The sequence below is a fragment of the Schistosoma haematobium genome, chromosome 5 (assembly GCF_000699445.3).
Source record: "Schistosoma haematobium chromosome 5, whole genome shotgun sequence".
In the NCBI taxonomy this organism is placed as follows: Eukaryota; Metazoa; Platyhelminthes; class Trematoda; order Strigeidida; family Schistosomatidae; genus Schistosoma; species Schistosoma haematobium.
This window is the reverse complement of record NC_067200.1, coordinates 2,376,787-2,398,053: the sequence shown is the minus strand read 5'-3', so window position 1 is coordinate 2,398,053 and position 21,267 is coordinate 2,376,787. Positions and strand designations below refer to the sequence as shown.

General features: G+C 37.4%; 1 protein-coding gene across 1 annotated transcript; it reads left to right on the top strand.

Annotated features, from left to right (window-relative positions):
- Positions 1-4,846: 4,846 nt before the first annotated feature.
- Positions 4,847-8,136, top strand: MS3_00008949 (uncharacterized protein). Its single transcript, XM_051217290.1, has 5 exons — positions 4,847-5,101; positions 5,150-5,251; positions 5,299-5,400; positions 6,544-6,659; positions 7,654-8,136. The coding sequence occupies exons 1-5, from the start codon at positions 4,916-4,918 to the stop codon at positions 7,862-7,864; spliced, it is 717 nt and encodes a 238-aa protein (XP_051064671.1). The 5' UTR covers positions 4,847-4,915; the 3' UTR covers positions 7,865-8,136.
- The last annotated feature ends 13,131 nt before the right edge of the window (positions 8,137-21,267 follow it).

Below are 21,267 nucleotides of genomic sequence, written 5' to 3'. Positions count from 1 at the left end.
TGTTCTCCGTGTTATATCCGAAAATGTTGCTTTATCTTTAGTGTATTTTGAGGCCCACTGATGCAGAAGTTGCTGCTGACCGTGAGGACTAGTCAAATGGCTGTGAAAATGGGGAGATACAACTTGTCAGTACTCGGAATCAGAGAAACCCAATGGACCCAAGCTGATGTTGTCTAAAGAATCACGAAATGCACTTATTAGTTGGGAATCTCACGGATCCAGTATCATCAAAGCATTCTTCAAAGCAAAGAACGGGAGAATCACGACAAATGTTATCCAATGTTATGCACCTACCAATGTCTTATTTCGCTTGGTCTGTCTACCCACTTTTGGTGCTGAGGATACTTATCTAATCCAGATTAAGACCTTGGCGCGATAGGCTGACCGACCTAACCTTGAGGATAGTACGCGTGAGTTCGAAACGGGGTAGAGAGAGAACTATTCTATCACCTGATTGTCTGACAAGCACGCGAATGAGAGAAGACAAGACAACTGGAACACTGCTCGATCTATTCCTAATATCCTGATTTCAGTCCAGTTCGGATTAGTGTAAAAAGGTACATGAGTAAATAAGTGAGTATCCTGACCACAACGTACAATAATTAGGAAAAATACAATTACGTCCAAAGACGGGAATTAGCGTAGGAAATAGAGTACAAAATATTATGTTTAGATTACAATAGATTCGGAACAGAAAAGGGTGTGGCAATGAATCATACATCGAACGAAAGCTTATGTTCTGTAGAATAGATTAGGTACAAAAATAAATGTCAGTGTTTTACAAGCTTTGCATAAAATGGAATAACGTCCCGAAAAATAACTTTCGTAAATTGTCAGGGCATCTTGTTTTCCTGTTCACAACACAATGATAGCAAGGACAACATTAAATATCATTGCTATGAGAGGCTGCAAGTAATCATAGCAAAGTGCCCAAAAATAATATGATTATCTTGATGGGAGACCTAAAAGCACAATATTCCCACACAAACGCATACGCAAAGCTACATGGATCTCACCGGATCACACCACGGAGAACCAGATAGATCATACTGTTATCAATAAAAAAATCCATAAGGTCAATGGAAGACGCTAGAACCAGGAGAGGATCTGACATCGCTTTAGACCACCACCTGTTTGTGGCCAAGATGAAAATGTAACTGAAGAGCCATTAAACAACTTCGGAAATAGCAGTCTTCTTTCCACATACCATGAAATTCAATGAGTTCAAGATAACTCTCAACAAAAGATTTCAAGCCCTATTAAAAATTGTGAAAGATGAAGAGGCTACGATGTAGGACAACTGGAAAAGGATCAAAGAAGCATCAAATACAACGTTTCAGAAGGTGCTGTGCCTCAAGAAGCACCATCATAAGGAATGGATCTCCACCGAAATCCTGGACAAGATCCAAGAAAAGTAGGATAAGAAGATAGCAATTAACAACAGCCGAACAAGAGCAGAGAAAGTCAAGGCACAAACTGGATACACAGAAGCAAACAAGCAAGTGAAGAGAAGCATTACAACCGACAAGCAGAAATAAGTGGAAGAGCTACCAACGACAGCAGGAAAAGTTGCAAGAGTAGGAAATATGAGACAACAATGGGATAGAACGAATAAACTAGTAGGGAAATATAGTAAACCAGAGAGACTAGTGAAGGACAACGAAGGCAAAATTATCACTGAGATGCAAGAACAGAGGAACAGATGGGTAGAATACTGAGTAGACCAGCTCCATTGAATCCATTGGATATTGAAGCAGCATGTACAGACCTTCCTATCACTGATAATACTGGACCACTATCCTTAAAAATCTCAGGGGTAAACCTGTCACGACATGCTGCTCTCCCTCGCTTCAGATTTCCTTTAACTTTTTCAACTTCGCAAAGAGTCGGAGGACCTACATTAACTTGCCATTCAGGTAGACTGGAGATTGTGGGAAACCGAAGTGTGGATGAAGGCCAGTTGAACTGATCCCTAAAATGTTCTGCACATCCATCCAATCTGCTGCATTGAAAATGCATAATATGTCCATGCATTTCTGAGATTGTTTCGCTAACAGTCGTGTTCCTAATAACGGTTTCCTTAACACGTTTGAACAGTTGTCTGCTGTTATCTATTGCCACTGTCCTTTCCACCCATCTGTCTTGCTTTCACTAACCACCACTGTTCACGATCACTGCGTAGGCTTCTTGTCATATTGCACTTAAGCTGACTCCGCTCTTTGTTATGTTCAGTGCCAGATGGAATGAGTTTTCAAGCATCTCTCACTGCGGTAGATGTTGATGAGATCCAGTGTTTCTCTCTAACCTTACGGTTTACCGTACTTGCAGATATCACTGCTGTTTCTACAGATTTTCAGATACCATTCCTCTCTGGCTCAGGGTGAGCATCACATAAATGGCTGCCTAACTGTTCTTCTAGTTGTTCCTGAAATATACTCTTAGCTTGACCATCATTAAGTAGGACCCTAAGAGGTTTCCTTGCAGCATTTTTCTCACGTCCAGTAAGACGCAGTCTTCTGTCGAACCCCTTCATCAGTGGCTGATAGTGATATGATCGATTTGTGTCCAACGTTAGCACGAATTCCGGAATCGCCATGACAAAAGATGATTTTCCTTATGCTTAAAGTTAGTATTTGTTAGAAACGGGTAGTTATCTGAACATAGCTGCAACAGACGGTTGCCATTATCTGTTCTTTGAGACACGACACCACATGATCCACACAGATGTCTTTCCCTTTCGCTTACTTTACCTATTTAAGCATTAAAGTCACCGGCCACTATTACTACATCAGAGCACTCAGCTTTTCGGAGAAGGTCGGGGAAACTCTCTGTAAAACTCATCTTTTGCATCATCTGAGCTGTAGTCAGTGGGAGAATAGGCAAAGACGACAAAGGGGCAACGACCAGTGTCCCTATCTTTCCGAGTCCTTACTGTCCCGTTAAGTCGGACAGCGCACAAACGACTGTCTACTGGGATCCACTCTAAGAGAGCTAGTTCTGCCCTGTGACTCAATGCTATACCTACGCCAGCGAGACCACGGGAAGTAGCATCAGGGCTTCCAGATACACGAAGCGTGAATCGAGTCGGTTCTTTATTTTGACATGATGAGGTCAAATGAAAGAAACTACTCGGATCCTGTATACGTGTTTCGGAGACGCAGCACACATGGATGGCGCGAGATTCTAAAGCCCTATCTAAGAAAACCTGTTGTCCTATTTGGCACAGTGTTTGGACGTTGAAAGCTCCTACGTGTAGTTTAGAGCGTAGGTTCAGGAGACCAGGAATAACTTTCCGCATACTCGAATCGTTTGGCCTAGTGCTACGAGGTGATGAAGGGACGTGAGAAGGGCTAGTCGGGGAGATAAGAGAGGTATTAGGAGGTGTAGAATGGATTTGAATGTGACCAACTTGGTGTCGTGTTCTGTTACGGGTATGAGGGCTGATGTCACTTCCCGGCTGCCCACACCGTGGAAGGGTATTTTTTGAGGAACCTGAAAAGGAAGTTGGATTAATGTTGACCTTATCGACCTGGGATCGTGACCGTAGAGCCCGAGGGACAACTGCTTGAGGCCGGTCGTGCACGGTTTTTTCGTGGAAGGTTTTTGACGTATTAGCTCCGTTCTTCAAAGGGCCTTACCGCTGCGGACGGAAATCGGTGAGGTAAGGTGAGGCGTCACGTTTTTAGGGTCGACCTTTTCTAACCCCAACCTTCCTTGTGAGAAAGCAGGATCGCTGCAGGTGCTGGTTGTTCGAGAGAAACATTTTACTGCTGCCACACCCCTCTACAGTCAACAGTACAACTTCGCCCTCAGACCTTGAGTTGCTGCTATTAGTCTTACCGTTCTTCAACCGACCTGCCTGGATTGGTAGAACCTACAGGAACATATGTTCCAGCCAATATAGCTCGTTTGGGTCATCACGATAGGCGAGCCCGACCACCACGTCAAGGCAGCAGCTACGGTCAGAATTACTGTCAGTACTAAAAAACGTTTCCAATAGTGTGTTGCTGAACCAAACGAAAGACTCAGTAGACGCCCAACTTCGAGATCAACAGACTGGATTCCGTAAGGATCAGTTATGCACAAACCAAATCGTGACACCACGGATCATTGTCGAGCAATTAATTGAATGGAATTCGTCAACTTCCTCGATCAAGACAAAGCATTTGAATGTGTGGATAGGAAGATCTTATGAGATCCCTTTTTGACACTATATTATACCTGAGAACGTTGTGAACATTATCCGGAATTCATACAACGGACTATAGTGCAAAGTAGTGCATGATGGATAGCTGACAGATGCATTCCAACTAAGGACTGGAATTAGACAAGGCTGTCAACTCTCCCCCTTCCTCTTTCTTCTGGTAGTCGACTAGATTCTGAAAACCCTGACATCTGAAGGAAATCTTGGAATACAATGAACAACACGTAATCAATTAGAATATTTAGACTTCGTAAATGATCTAACCATTCTATCTTATATATACAAACTAGTGTAGGCCAAAACATACAACAAAGAATAAAGCAATAGTCTCAGATACAACACCGAGAACACTAACACAATTCATAATATTTCCAAAGTGTTAAGTTAGTTAGTTAGTTATCTCAATCATGTGATCTATATTCATCTTTAATTAATATAAACATTCTTAACATACTTTTAAAAGATCATTTCAGAGACTCATTTAATTATCATTTTGAGTCATTATAACTAATTATATAATCTACTTTTATCGGTTAGATGGGTATATATGTCTGTATTAAATAATATATAGACTTATTCTCCAATTACTAATCTATACAATGGAATAATCTAATATAAATAAATCAGAAATTATACAATAAGAACTATCATAGACGTGATCTAATACATTTAATACATAAGTCCTATTCATTATCCTATCATTCTCTGAATATGACTATTAAAACAATCTTATCAAAATATCCTTTAACCTTAATCATCATTATTATTTATCGTTTATTAATTCTAAGTTCATTAATCATTATTACTGTGATCGGTTATCAATATTTTTATCCAAATGAGAATGTTGATTTTGTGAAATTGGTTAGTTTATTTAAATCACTTACTGTAATTACATTGGTAAGTACTGATTGAACTATTACATTGATTATGATTATTATTATATAGGGTTTATCAATTGTATACTTTCTTACAGCTACATTATTTCAATGGTTAAAATGGGATAAAATACATAGTTATTTCTATGTACTTGTATTAACTTATAGTTGGGTAAGTCATGTATATTTCGATTGGTCTATAATAAATAATGGGATTAGGTAGCTTTATGGATGTATTTATTGGTTATGGTATTACATCCGGGCATTTTAACTTGTAATCCGGAATTGAAGAAATTACCATTATGGTTCAATTATATGTGTGTAAGTTATCATTGTAAGTATATTTGTTTGTATATATTCATTCTTTCTTTATGTCAGTGTAACACAGTAATGAAATACTCCTTAAGTATTGTATTCTACAAATAGGACTATTTTGACACTTATTGTTATGAACTGAATTGAACTTATGATAAAGTATTGGAGCGAATCTTTAATTGTTAAACGATTCCTAACATTTTTGATTCATATTACCTGCCAGAAGTTAGCATCTTCTGATTATATATTTCGAATTGACTATAAATTCTACAGAGATATTGTAATCAATGAAATTGAACGATGTCAACGTGAGACAGATATTTGATAAAGGATATGTTAATAATATATTCAGTAGTTGAGATCATGAGCCTATTAAAGCTAGATCACTATGAAAAACCTGGAAGTATTGGACGGCTGATTCATCCTATTGTGGGACTCCTTAGCAGTGGGCATCCACGATCCCACCCGCGGGATTCGAATCCAGGACCTATCAATCTCGCGCGTGCGCTTAACCACTAGACCACTGAGCTGGCCGGAATCCAACGGTGTTAATGTCTCATTTCAACTAATCCAAGAAATTGAGCGACACATCCACCATTGTCACCAGTGAGTTACTATCTCACAAATGATCCGTTTCGAATCCCGTGAGGCGGGGTTGTGGATGCGTACTGCTGAGGAGTCCCACAACAGGACCAAACGACCGTCCAGTGCTCACAGGTTTTCCATGGTAGTCTAGGTTCAATTGACTCATGATCTCAACTACTGAAATTACTACAATTTCTGCAAAACCCCTTCTGATAATAATATATTGATTGCTTGCCCGACGAAATATCAAACATTCCATTTTAATGAAATGCTCTAATAGAATTGAACGAAAACACAATACAAAACCCCCCTTTGGGCTAGTTTTTTCTTGATAATTTTGCTACTCCTGATTATATAGTTCTAGACAGCGTTAAAACACTGAACCATGACAATCTGTCACATAATTCAATTCGTAACGAGTAACTAACTCTAAACCATTCCGAATTAGCATAGAATTGTGATCATTACATTTCAGAATAATAAATAATTAAGGCTTAATTGACAATATGTTTCACATAAATCTTACACAAATGAAATATACTTCCCCCAATTTTATTGTTGTAGAATTTAGTTGTACCAGTGGCAATTATGATTGACGCCTTCCTATGGAAACCGAAACCAGTTAGATTTCTGGTTTCAATTTTCATATGCGGTCTACTGGTGTTCGTTTACAATATCTTGTAAGTTAAGTTTCTTCATATCAAAATATTCATGTTTGTAACTAATCAGATCAATGATGTTTCACTGACAAAACAAACTCTTATCTTCATTATTTTCTAATGATATTGTATTGTGCAAGTTGAATGACTGAACTTTGAGTATTTTGGTCGTTGATCTGATCCAAAACATTTTTGGAGGCTTTGTAACGAATTCGATTCAGTTGAGAGAATGCAACTAAACGAAGAGGTTTCTCAATAATTTATGATGCATGTTCTAATCGAAGTGAATTCAATGGTGGTTCATCGACTTATGAATAAACCGTAAGTAAGAGAATTGTGTGAACCATTTGTAGCAGACAAACAGACCCTATTCTTTCCTAAATCAACCTGAAACAATTGCGTAAGATATAATTATTCACCATCAAGGTTATATAGAAAGGTTTTCCCTATCTCAACTTATTATCATTCACCAGTACTGAGAGCAAATTAAAACTTATCTCATAAATGTTAATAATAATGTAACTATAAGTGTACAATATTGAATGATAGTGACGTGAGACTTATTTATAATATCTGATCTTTTATACTGACATATTGTATACAATTCACTATTCATTACTTTCTTAATATGAATGAGTTTACATATTTTGTCTTACCATTACCTTAATATTATTGATGAATGAATTCATTGGTTGAAATCATGAGTCAATTGAAGCTAGATTACCATGGAAAACCTGGAAGCACTGGATGGCCTTTTCGTTCTAGTATGGGACTCCTCAGCAGTGCACATCCACGATCGCCCCCCCCCACGAGATTCGAACCCAGAACCTATCAGTCTCGCGCTAGAGGCTTAACCAACTAGACCACTGAACCAGCATCTAACGGTGTTAATGTCCAGCTTTTCCATGGTAATCTAACTTCAATTGACTCATGATTTCAACCAGTGAAATTTCTAAAATCTCCACAATACCCATTCTGATAATGAATTCATTATAATCTTCTATTTATCCTATAGTGTAGAAGTTCAAATCAATAAATTACAATACAGTATGTATCCAGCTCTAGATAATATGCATATTAGTTGTCGTCTTCTAGTTTATTATGTTGCTTGGATATGTGTATTCATTCTGACTTTTCTATCATATATGTTTATTCGTTTGCTCAATCGTGGTAACAATATACAAACTATAGTAGAATTGTATAGAAGAAATAAACCAAAATTCTAAATTCTTTCAATCTTATCATCAATAGATTACAATAGTTTTTACATTGAAGTGTTCAACAATATGGATCTGATTGAAATAGAATAAGACTATTTATTTTAACAATTTGTTCATGTGTTGTACTATATATATATATCTCTCTCTTCTCAAGTTGACTTGATGTAAACACATCAATATGATTTGATTGTTATTCACTTTCACTACAAACTTTTCTTACAATATATCTGTGTGAATACAGTCTATAACTACTCAAATATAATGTCCTATTCATGTAATTGTGTTATATTCAACTTCATTTGATTAAATTTAGAAGATGGATATTTTACACAAAACCAAATCTAATGAATTAAGTTTGTTTAAATGATTTGATAAGTTTGTAGTACATGTCAGATAGATATGCTTTAATTAGTTGTATAGAAGTGATAGGAGATTGTAATATGGTGGCAAGCCAACAATAGTTAGTTACAAGAGAAATTCGATCAATATAAATTCACAGTATAGGGTTACGGAGATTATTAAGTTTTTGATTAAGATCATGAATCTATTGATGTTAGACCACCATAGAAAACCTGGAAGCTTTGAACGGCCGTCCCGTCCTATTGTAGGACTCCTTATCAGTGTACATCAACGATCCTGCTCGTGGGATTCGAACCCAGGGCCTTCAGTTTCGCGTGCGAACGGTTAACCTTTTAACCATTGAGCCGGTATCCAATGGTTTTCACGTCTAACCTCAACCAATCCACGAATCCTGAATCCTCGAATCCCACGAGCGGGATCGTGGATGTACACTGATGAGCAGTCCCATAATAGGAAGAAACGGCCGTCCAGTGCTTTTGGGTTTTGAATAGTGACTTAATATCAGTCGGTTCATGATCTCAATCAATATAAATTCTATCTAATAAATCTTCAGTATCAACATAGGTTTCTGAAAACAGTTACCAAATGTTAACATAGTTGACTTGATTTAAAGGCTGATCTGATCACTATACAATGTATGTGTGGAGATATATCGACTGTGAAATCGCAACTTTGGTATGATTCAATTCATCATGATACCAATCGTCTATTATTGCTTGATTTCATTTGGATCGTTGAATTTCGTCATTAAATACTGATAGTCTCTTTAATCGTAAGAGTGTTTTTGAGATATTAGCTAAACAAACTGTTATTGAGTAGGTATATTAATATTGTACATTTGATGGAGAGTCTGTACTACTTACCTAAATTACTTTATCCAGATTTCATGAAGAATAACAGACGAGACATAATTCGAGACTGTAGTCAATGATTTTCTCGATATTCACCTTCAAGATAAGATGAAACGAGTTTTGTGTGGTTACAATTAGTATGATTCGATAATCCGACATAGACTACCAGTAGATCATCAGTCTGCTGTTACTAATTGTCAGTAATATATTTGTTTATCCATCGTTCATGGGTTAAGGTTGTTCAGCTGAAGCATTGTCAATGGTTTCGACAATCACGATAACGTGTTTATTTCTCACTATTATTAAATACATATGCCAATGTGTCTTGTAGATCATGTCATCACTTCACTATTCCTAATACGATTATAATGTGATATGAGGAAATTCATTCAATGTAGTGTACACTAGTTTACAAGTGTTTTACCAAGATCAATTTACCAGTTCATCAACAATCCCATTTGACTCTAAACAGATCATCTGATTTGTTATTCACACTAAATTATACTTACAGGAATTGTATGCACTATCTGTATCTCATAAAATTTGGTATGACAGGATAAGTGGGTGACATTATTAATTAGGTCAACATTTTCTCTATTGATTCATGATGGAACTTGACCAGGATGACTGGTATGAGCTTCGTTCAGAATGACAACTTTATTCCTTCTGTTATTTCAGTCGAATTGTATTCAGTGTGTTTCTTTACTGTAACTCTCTCTATGTATTTTCTCACATATGCGATATTGTGAAGTGTGTGTAGGAATTAGTACATAGTTGATTGTATTGTGGTCTAATGACGATGTGATCTTGGACATGATTCACGGAGTTATTTTGAGACAGATTTCGACGAGTCGACATTAACACAAGCCGATACATCAGACATGATAACAATGGCGACCTGAACTCAACAATATTGATTAGAGCAAACATACTTCAAACGGATTGGTCAAAACTATCACAACAACATCGGTGTTGATATATATATATATATATATGTGTTTCTCATTGTTTTAGTTGATCAGTATATGATGAGTATACAAGTTAACCAACTTGGAATGATCAATAACACTGAACGGTATTAAAATGAATTAGCATATAATTTAGATAATTAAGTTGACTAAAAATAGTTCTTAACTGATTAGTCGCATTCATTAGCACTCAATTAGATGTAAACAATCGGGATGATGAACAATGAGCAAGAGAGAGACCGACAGAGAGGAAGAGAGAAAGAGTGAGAGAGAGAGATGAAATAATATACTGCAGATATATACAGGTTGACATTCTAGTAAGATTATTGTATTTTCATTGATTCACTGCAGAGACAGTTGCAAAACAAACGCAACCATATTCCATTCACATCATTCACATTGTAATCATGTAATCACTAGAATGTTACTTTTAATAGAAGTCAATACATATTCTTTATGCTGTCAATGATTTCTATGAAAGTGTTGAGTTATGCATGAAATGGCAAATGAAAGTAATTCGTCTACAGTGATGACATGATGAATTAAAATATACAAACAATACGAGTTACATAGGACGAAGTGATATTGAGTGAGTTGATCAGTCGGAAATCGGTTGAATGATGAGTGGATTTGATTAGTCATGATTCGGTTTTTATTTTCGATAGATGACTCATTGCAGATGTTATTCGCTGTTTATTTGGCTACAATATATGCTGTCCCGTTAACTGAGTATTTGGTCAGGTCAATTCTCCTAGTATTACTGCGATTATTCAGAAGCGAGAACACCAGTTGTTGGGAGAATGAATTGTTAATAATCAATAAAATTTACAAACACGAAAGAGGCAAAATACACCGGGTAGTGAGTGAGTGTGTGTAAAAGATTGCAATTTCTATATGTGGGTAAATTAATGGTTGTCAGTGTTCTCAACCACAAGGAGGATGGAAAACACTTGTGGTGCAGAATGCTTCCAATCAGACACAAAGATAGATTTCATATTGGGTTAATTTTCTAAATTACGGTGAGTAGGTAGTGTAAGATTCGATGCGCTAAACATATAATCTCCTATCCAGAACTTTGATGTTTATATGAATTTGAACATCTTTATTCGGACAAAGAAATAACAAAAGGTATTCGTTTTTAAAATAAATGAATGTAATACGTAGATAGTCCTAAGGTTTCGTATTCATCGCTGTCGTTACCATAAACCGTACACCTTTACATGAGAATGGGAGTCATATTTGGAGTTTCGTATCCTTGACGTTTTCTCAAAAACAATACCAATTCACTCTCCAAAGTGATCAGTCTGCGGAAAGTCAGCATCGGTTGGACAACAGTCACTTTCATGAAACACTTCTTCTTTGTTCAGTTGTAGGGACAATGATAATGATTAATTTCCGTGTTCGTGAATACCTCCCAGAGTGGTTAAAAAAGGTTTAGCGAAGAAAGTGAACAGCTCTATATTGACCCATTTAGTACAAACTAGTTATAATCTGTTATAACTTGCGGCCTGTGCACCCTGCTAATCTATAACGTAACGATACCGTCAATTAGAGAGCAGTGAATTATCGATCGGACCAGTGACGCATAAAACACGTACGAGCAATCTAAATTCCTTATTGGTCCTGCTTCCCGCCTAGCCCAGCCAGTTAAATCCAGAACACCAATCCGAGCCTCTGCGATATGAGTCGTCTATTTCAAACATACAAGAATTAGCCAAATGTGGCTGTGAATGAGGGAGGTAAATCGTATAATAATGGTTCACATGTTAAAATGAAGCTTATGATAAGAGAAACATGAATATGAATAGTTTAGTTAATTAACAATTATAGGATAAAACTATACCCATAGTATCGGTCCATAAATGCATTCCGAAATTTACCACTCATCGCTATCCGGACATAACATACTCCCAGCATAAACCATTCCTTTCCAATTAGTTATCGAGTCAGCAACATTTTGCAAAACACTGTCGAACTTTAAGTCCTTCAAACAGATAAAATAGCTAGGAACCATATGGATGAAGAAACCTTAGCTCTGTGTATAAAAGAAATATCTTCAATCACTCCTCCTCCACTGGCCAAACTCAAGGCCAATTAATCAATAGTAATCTTAGCTATTGAATGACCTAATTTCACTATTATACTCACGACCTTTCATAGTCAAATGTCATTGTCTCTGTTATCTTTACTCACAAATCTTCGTTTCGTCAATCATTGTTATTCTCCCTCATACATGATTCATTCACTTCTCATTCATCCCACCTTATTATGTCTTGCTAATCATTTTTTACACAATATATCCTCCCATTAAACATTTAATCGAATTAGAATTGCACTGTTATTTCTCTCTCACCTTATCTGACCCATATTTATTCGGATCATGGATCACTTAACAATTTCATTTAACATATACACAGATTCAAGTTAACATTCCATATGAGTCGTATCAACATGTCTGTTATGTACCAGTTACTCATTGAAGACAATGGTGTGTAGATTCAAGTTCAACATTAATACCGTTGGATATCGGACCACTGGTCTACAGATTATGTGTTCGCGCACGAGACAGAAGGTCCTAGGTTCGAATCCTGCATACGAGATCGTGGATGTGCACTGGTGAAGAGCCCCGTACTAGTACGAAACAGCTGTCCAGTGCTTCTAGGTTTTTATTCATGGTCTAACTTTGATCCATTCATGATATCAATTTAAACACAACAATCTCCACAACTCTATACTGATTATTTTATTTTGTTTGACAATCCCACCGTTCACATACTTTAACTTTAGACGATGTACTTTGCCCTCAATCTGACCATCATTTGGGATTATTAATATGGATCTATGAATTGTAGAACGTGAAGTGAATTTATCGATAAGAATATTCTTCTTTCATAGATTAGTTTTTTGAACATGATAGGGATCTTTAAACGTCTGGCCGCTTCCATGTGCATCTACTAGTTTACCTGCTCTTGTGGAGCAAGGTACATTGGCCGTAGCCAGAGCTCGCTTTCAACTCGGATACGGGAACATATCCCAGTTTGGTTCTATAATGATGAGAGGAAAATATTTAGGAGTTCTATACTTGAACACCTAATCGACTGTAATCATTCTACAGATCCACAGTTTGATTTTAAGTTTGTATATACGATACATCCAAATCTACCTAGATTTCTTTGTACCCAACTCCTAAAAATAGCCGAAGCTCCTACCATTTATGACCTCAAACCAGAACTATGCATATAAAAGAAGTACGTCCTGTCATTATCGTTACCTTGACCTTAATTATTATTATGATAATTACTACATTCCCTTTAATTACTTATGTCTTATATTCTCATTACTTTATTTATAAATGCTCATCATATCACCTGACTTATTTTTACACCTCTATGACTTTAATTAGTGTAACAAAAACATTTTAATCCTCTAATTACATTCACTAAATCTATTGTTATTACTCGTATTACGTAATCTAATGTTATAATCTTTCTATTACATCATATTGGTTATTCGTATTCACATTTCCTCATGGACATCCACGACTCTGCCTCGTGGGACTCGAACCCATGACCTACCAGTCTCTCGTGTGTGCGCTTAACCACTAGACCACTGAGTCGGCATACTGGGTTCAAATCCTGCTGGGCGGGGTTGTGGATCCGCACTGCTGAGGAGTCTCACAATAGGACGAAACGACCATCCAGTGCTTCTAGGTTTTCCATAGTAGTCTAGCTTCAATTGAATCATGATCTCAACTATTGAAATTACTACAATCTCCACAAAACCCCTTCTGATACTAATCTTACAGTTCACATGCTTTGAACGATGTACTTTAACCTTAGCCTAACCATATGAATTATAGAACCCAAAGAGAATTTATTCAAAAGAGTAGTCACCGTTCATGGATTAGTCTTTTGAAGATGGTGGCAATCTTTAACCAAATAAACTGATATTATTGAAAGTAAAAATCTTATATATTTTATGTTTATTTATTGTACATATGAATAATGATTTAAAAAAGTAAATTATTTTAACTCGAAAACTGTTATAACTTGCGGCCTTGTGCTCTAATAATCGATAACGTAATGATACCGCTAATTAGAGAATAGTGATTTATTGACAGGAGCAATGAAGCATAAAACCGTACAAGTAATCTAGAAGCTTATCGGTCCTATTCCCTGCCTGCGGAATATTATTCCTGGTCTCCTGAACCCACGCTCTAAACTACACGTAGGAGCTTTCAACGTCCAAACACTGTGCCAAATAGGACAACAGGTTTCCTTAGATAGGGCTTTAGAATCTCGCGCCATCCATGTGTGCTGCGTCTCCGAAACACGTATACAGGATCCGAGTAGTTTCTTTCATTTGACCTCATCATGTCAAAATAAAGAACCGACTCGATTCACACTTCGTGTATCTGGAAGCCCTGATGCTACTTCCCGTGGTCTCGCTGGCGTAGGTATAGCATTGAGTCACAGGGCAGAACTAGCTCTCTTAGACTGGATCCCAGTAGACAGTCGTTTGTGCGCTGTCCGACTTAACGGGACAGTAAGGACTCGGAAAGATAGGGACACTGGTCGTTGCCCCTTTGTCGTCTTTGCCTATTCTCCCACTGACTACAGCTCAGATGATGCAAAAGATGAGTTTTACAGAGAGTTTCCCCGACCTTCTCCGAAAAGCTGAGTGCTCTGATGTAGTAATAGTGGCCGGTGACTTTAATGCTTAAATAGGTAAAGTAAGCGAAAGGGAAAGACATCTGTGTGGATCATGTGGTGTCGTGTCTCAAAGAACAGATAATGGCAACCGTCTGTTGCAGCTATGTTCAGATAACTACCCGTTTCTAACAAATACTAACTTTAAGCATAAGGAAAATCATCTTTTGTCATGGCGATTCCGGAATTCGTGCTAACGTTGGACACAAATCGATCAGCCACTGATGAATGGGTTCGACAGAAGAGCGCGTATTTGACTGCGTCTTACTGGACGTAGGAAAAATGCTGCAAGGAAACCTCTTAGGGTCCTACTTAATGATAGTCAAGCTAAGAGTATATTTCAGGAACAACTAGAAGAACAGTTGGGCAGCCATGTATGTGATGCCCACCCTGAGCCAGAGAGGAATGGTATCTGAAAATCTGTAGAAACAGCAGTGATATCTGCAAGTACGGTAAACCATAAGTTTAGAGAGAAACACTGGATCCCATCAGCATCTACCGCAGTGAGAGATGCTTGAAAACTCATTCCATCTGGCACTGAACATAACAAAGAGCGCAGTCAGCTTAAGCGCAATCTGACAAGAAGCCTACACAGTGATCGTGAATAGTGGTGGGTAGTGAAAGCAAGACAGATGGGTGGAAAAGACATCGGCAATAGATAACAGCAGACAACTGTTCAAACGTGTTAAGGAAACCGTTATTAGGAACACGACTGTTAGCGAAACAATCTCAGAAAAGCATGGACATATCATACATTTTCAATGCAGCAGATTGGATCGATGGGCAGAACATTTTAGGGATCAGTTCAACTGGCCTTCATCCACACTTCGGTTTCCCACAATCTCCGGTCTACCTGAATGGCAAGTTAATGTAGGTCCTCCGACCCATTAAGAAGTTGAAAAAGTTAAAGGAAATTTGAAGTGAGGGAGAGCAGCATGTCCTGACAAGTTTACTCCTGAAATTTTTAAGGATGGTGGTCCAGTATTAACAGCGAGATTGACTGATGTGTTAGGTAGAATTAGGGAACTGGACATAATCCCATCTGACGGGTCTCAATCACTCATTGTGCTAGTCTATAAGAAAGGGCAAAGGTCCTCTTGTGACAATCACAGAGGAATCAGTCGGACTAATATAGTGTCCAAAATATTAGCTTCAATAATACTTCAATGCCTAACCAAAGCTCATGAAGAACAGACTAGAGAAAACCATGTTAGTTTCCGACCTGGACATGGTTGTATAGACCACATATCCACACTACATCAGGTCCTAGGACATAAACACACATTCATCGTAGTATTTCTCGACCTTAAGGCGGCATTTGACTCTGTTGTATTGTAGTGTGTGTCTCTGAAAGAAGTACCAAAGAAGTACATTGACCTAGTAAAGGCTCTCTACTCGAAAACAACTGGTCGAGAGAGAGAGAGCTTACGGTGAACTATCATCAGAATTGATTACTTCAAGTGGTGTTCGTCAGGGCTGTCCACTCTCTCCATCCTGGTTTAACTTTATCTTTGACGTGCTTTTCGAGATGACACTTTCCTCATCTAAATTTACAGGGGTTGAACTTTTACTAGGAGATTCACTTGTTGACCTACAATATGCCGATGACATAGTTCTATTTGGTGAAGACTCTGACAAAATGCAGTCTTCTGACCACTATAAGCAACAATGCAAGCATGTTCGGGATGCGATTCTCCCCTTCGAAATGCAAAATGTTGCTTCAGGATTGAGTTGCATCGCCACCTGAACTAATGATAGGGAGTGAAGTAGTTGAGCATGTTGACCGCTCCACTTATCTTGGTGGTCTCATCAGCCCTTGTGGTTTGATGTGTGATGAAATCTCAGCATGGATACAGAAGGCTCAACTAGCTTTCGCCAACTTGCGTCATTTATGGAATAGGCGAGATATCTGTCTACCAACCAAAGGATGGGTCTACTGGGCAGCAGTTTGTTCCGTCCTACTTTATGGCAGTGAAACATGGCAGGTAAGGGTAGAGGATATTCATAGGCTTCTAGTATTCGATCATACTCGTTGAATAACATGTTCAAACCCTAATGTTTCCGATTACTATTTATACTTTTACTACCTCTTCCACGACGGGATTTGAATCGATAACTGCATCTCTGTGCTAGTGTGACATGTCAACTCGAACTGATGTAGGTACGTACGAAGTTCCACGTTGTTACTGACTGACTGACTACAATTATTAGTCTTGTGTCAGTTTAAGAGGTTGTCTTTATTCACGTAAATATTTAAGCATTGAATTTATTTGTGTGTAGTTATCTGAAAAGGTGTATTGCTGAAATGTATGAAGTGCATAAATTTGTCATGTGCATTCTCTTTACTGTAATATGGTCATATGAATAAAACGATATCCTCACATGATGTTGTAATGTGGATTACTTAGTAGGTTTGGCAACATGATAGTAGAAGTTGTGAACTAGCTGATATGAGTATGTCCTACTTGTATACGGGTATATGGGGATGTTAGATCTTGAGAACTCACTTGGTAGATGCCTTATTTTTGTAATTGTATTTGAAAATATTTGAATTTTTTATTTTCTCGCCAAAAGCACCCATTTTCGCCCTCATGTCACATTTCCCATCTGGGGAGAAACTTAAATGTTATTGGTTCGATGTCTCTTTTAATATGCTAGTCCGTAAGGTTAGGACGTATAGGAATAGTTAGCATGTTGATCATTGTGTTACTGAGTGTTCAATACGTTCACAGATTAGTTGAACTCTCTTCAAGTGTAGCAGATTGAGAGCGCTGGAAGTAATCAAACATTTCATCATATAATCACTATTAATATTCTGTACTAGACAAATGTTGGTACATTTTAAGGAATTTCTTAAGTGTACGAAGTATCGGTCAAATGATCAATCACCATTGTTCTATGTTTACCAATTATAAAAATCATACTATTTGGGTCCAATAGATGTAGCAGTATTAAAAGTTGAAACCTACTTGTGTTCAGCTTAATGAGAAGGTTTACATAGGTTAAATGAATCGCTCACAATGTACGTTTATGTGGAAGTTATGCCAATTAACTATTCAATAAGAGAACTTGATTCATAGATACAGATATGCAGCAGTATATCTAATTTGAAATAAAAGTAGTTGATTTCTTCAATTTGTTTTAATATGGTGAAATCGCAACACAAAGTGTTTTTGTTATAAGGCTCGAACTTTCTTCATCTACACGAATGAAATGTTAATTTGCCTTAGGCGAATATCTACACTAGATTCCTTCTCAGTGCCTATTCTACACGACTTCTATTGTCCATCCGATGCTGAATTTCCATAGATTGATCATTCTGGAAGGTGATTTGGCATTCATTTGGAGAAAATGACAAAAATACGAAACTCCAAATATGACTCCCATTCTCATGTAAAGGTGTACAGTTTATGGTAACGACAGCGATGAATACGAAATCTTAGAACCATCTACGTATTTCAATTACATAACATTGTAATTTACACGTTCTGTTGAGAACGATTTTGGAAGAAGAAGAAGAAGAAGAAGAAGAAGAAGAAGAAGAAGAAGAAGAAGAGGTGCTGGTAATAGAAACTGGAAAGAAGGCTAGCTGATGAATTAGCGAAAGAAATAAGATTTGGACAAGTGAGCTGCCTCATGTAACAGGGCGTGCAATTGATAGATCTCAGTCAACTAGATTTTTGTACTTCCCAATTCCACCTGTCTTTTCTATCCCATTCACAGTAGGAAATGGAGTAAATAATCATTTTTTTCAATACCCACTTAATTAGTAGTCCTCAACATACCGAAATGAGTAGGTAACACTCTGAATTACATCACTCAGAACAACAACCTCATCACATTTGACTGAGTAGCCATGTTTGAAGTGCAAACTTCCACGTACATAGACAAGTGTCGTCGATGGACAAGTAGGATCTGATTAAGATGTGAAGGCATTGACTAACAATCCATTCCGACAGCCGAAGTACATATGGAACTTAAAACAATTGTCTGCAATCCAGCAATAATCACAATCTTCAATAAAAACATAAAGACAATTCTATAGTACGGAGATAAAACTTGGAGAACTACTTCAACCATCATCCAGGAATTACACGTATTTATTACCCATTCTTCACGTAAGATACTCAATGTCATTTGTCCGCATACCATCAGCAGTAGCCTATTGTGGGAAAGTACAAACCAACTTCCAACTGAGGAAGAAATCAGGAAAAGACTCTCCAAGTGGATAGGGCATGCAATATGGTCTGTGGGAAAGTCAGTGATGAATACGAAACCTTAGAATTGTAAATCACCAGCGTAGATGATCTATGTCGAATGATTAGAGGCCTACTCGAATTAGACGGGAATGGTGTGACGAACCAACTAACGTCGAAGTCACACCTTGTGGTCAGCACCTTGTGTGGACTAAACCATTGACGTATCAAGGTACTATAGATGTTTTGCAGACTGTACAACTCAGAGGACGTTATTACAGAAATTTATTAGCTAAAGTGGATACAAGCGAAAGTAAGACCTCCGCCGCATGGGCCAGTCCATGGCGTACGATTAACTGATGTGCGTTGGTTATACTTGACCTTGACAGGGATCGATAACATATTCGATATTCACTGACCCAACTGCCGGATGATTCGGCTAGGGCTTAGTGAAATTTCGCTGGCCCTACAGAACTATCTAAATATTTCAATTACATTGCATTGTAATTTACAACTGTCAAAATTATCGCGAGAAAAATCAACTATTGAATATCAGTGAGTAGTATGGTATACACAAATAGTAATGACTAAGTAGAGTTGATGTTAGACAATACAAATACAATTATTAACAATGGACAATTATGGTTCTTAATGAATTAATCATTATCGTGTTATTTTCATGATGATTACTTTCCCGATAATGTACTGTCATCCAAGTGGACATTGTAAGCAAGGATTGTAGAAGATCACGTTACACCTGAGTGTTCATATGTGTAATAACTCACCATCACATGTGTCATGAATGGTTCTTATCATTATTATGATTTCATCTCAAAATTTCTTATTTCATCTCCTTACTTAAATAGGAGATTATATTTGGGCAGTTATCGACTGCATTCACACTGACAGATTGTAAGAAAACTTTGTGGTGAAAGTGAATATTGTGATTCAGTGAGAAATCAATGGACAGCTTGCGTTCAAATAGACGATATGAAATTTGCTAATGAACTGGTACTTCTCTCTGAATAAATACAGGTCATGACATACATTTTAACAGAAAGCATTTCACCAGCAGATTTCGAAATACACAAGGTAAAAAGCAACATTCTCAGATACAATGTGGAGAACACCAAACTAATCATACTTGTCAGAGATGTGTTTGATGTGGAAACTTCCACGTACATGGACACGCATCATCGATAAACAAGGAGGACGTGATGCAGATGTGAAGGGAAGGCTTGGCAAAGCAAAAGCCGCATTCGTTTTGTTGAAGAACACATGAAACTCAAAACAAATGTCAGTCAACATCAAAGTCACTATCTTCAGTACGAACGTCAAGGTAGTACTACTGTACGAAGCTGAAACTTAGAAAACTAACACAACCATCATCAAAGAAGTACAAGTATTTATAAATAGTTGTCTACGCAAAGTACCCAACGTCTGTTTACCGGATACTATCAGCAACACAATACTCTGAGAGAGGACAAACCAGATTTCAATGGAGTAAGAAATCAAGAAGAATCGCTGGAATTGAGTAGGACACACATTGATGAAAGTATCCAACTACTTCACAAAATAAGTCCTCACTTGGAATCCTAAATGAAAATGAAAAATAGGAGGGCCAAACAAGACACTGTGTAGAGAATTGGATTTGGCTTACCAGTTTTAGCGTCTTAGTGTGGTGTCGAGTTGCGGTTGACTATGATCACCACTACACTGTGACTACTTACCAGTTATTAGGTTGGATCCCATCGTAGTCTAAAAACAAAAAGGCAGTTGACGATTGTAATAAGATATATTTGTTGGCAATCTCGTGGTATTGGAAGAATAGCAAGATCGTGCCAAAGAGTACAAGTGGAACTACTGAGAGTAACCGAGAGTGTGGAAGGTCACTATCAACAGAAGAAGGTATGCTTTTTGTATAGTTAAACAAACAAGTACAGTAAAACAATAACTGTTACAATTGGTTATAATAATAATTGTTTCCATTATACCAATCGCGTTCTCTTGATAAAAGTAGGTTAGGGACAGACATCACAAGATAGAACAACAACTGTATAGAATTAGAAAAGAAGGCTTAGAACAGTATCGGTTGGGGAATACTGATCGCTGGCCTATGCTCCTCCATTGTGGGTAACTGGCGTAAGCAAGTAAGTAAGTAAGTAAGTAAGTAAGTAAGTAAGTAAGTAAGTAAGTAAGTAAATTGATAAACGGAATCAAAAAATGAATTCTCAACACTTCGATCTAAATATATGGAATGCTAATGATGATTATCATTATCAACGTCATCACCATCACCATAATAGGTCAATAATGTCTGATAAT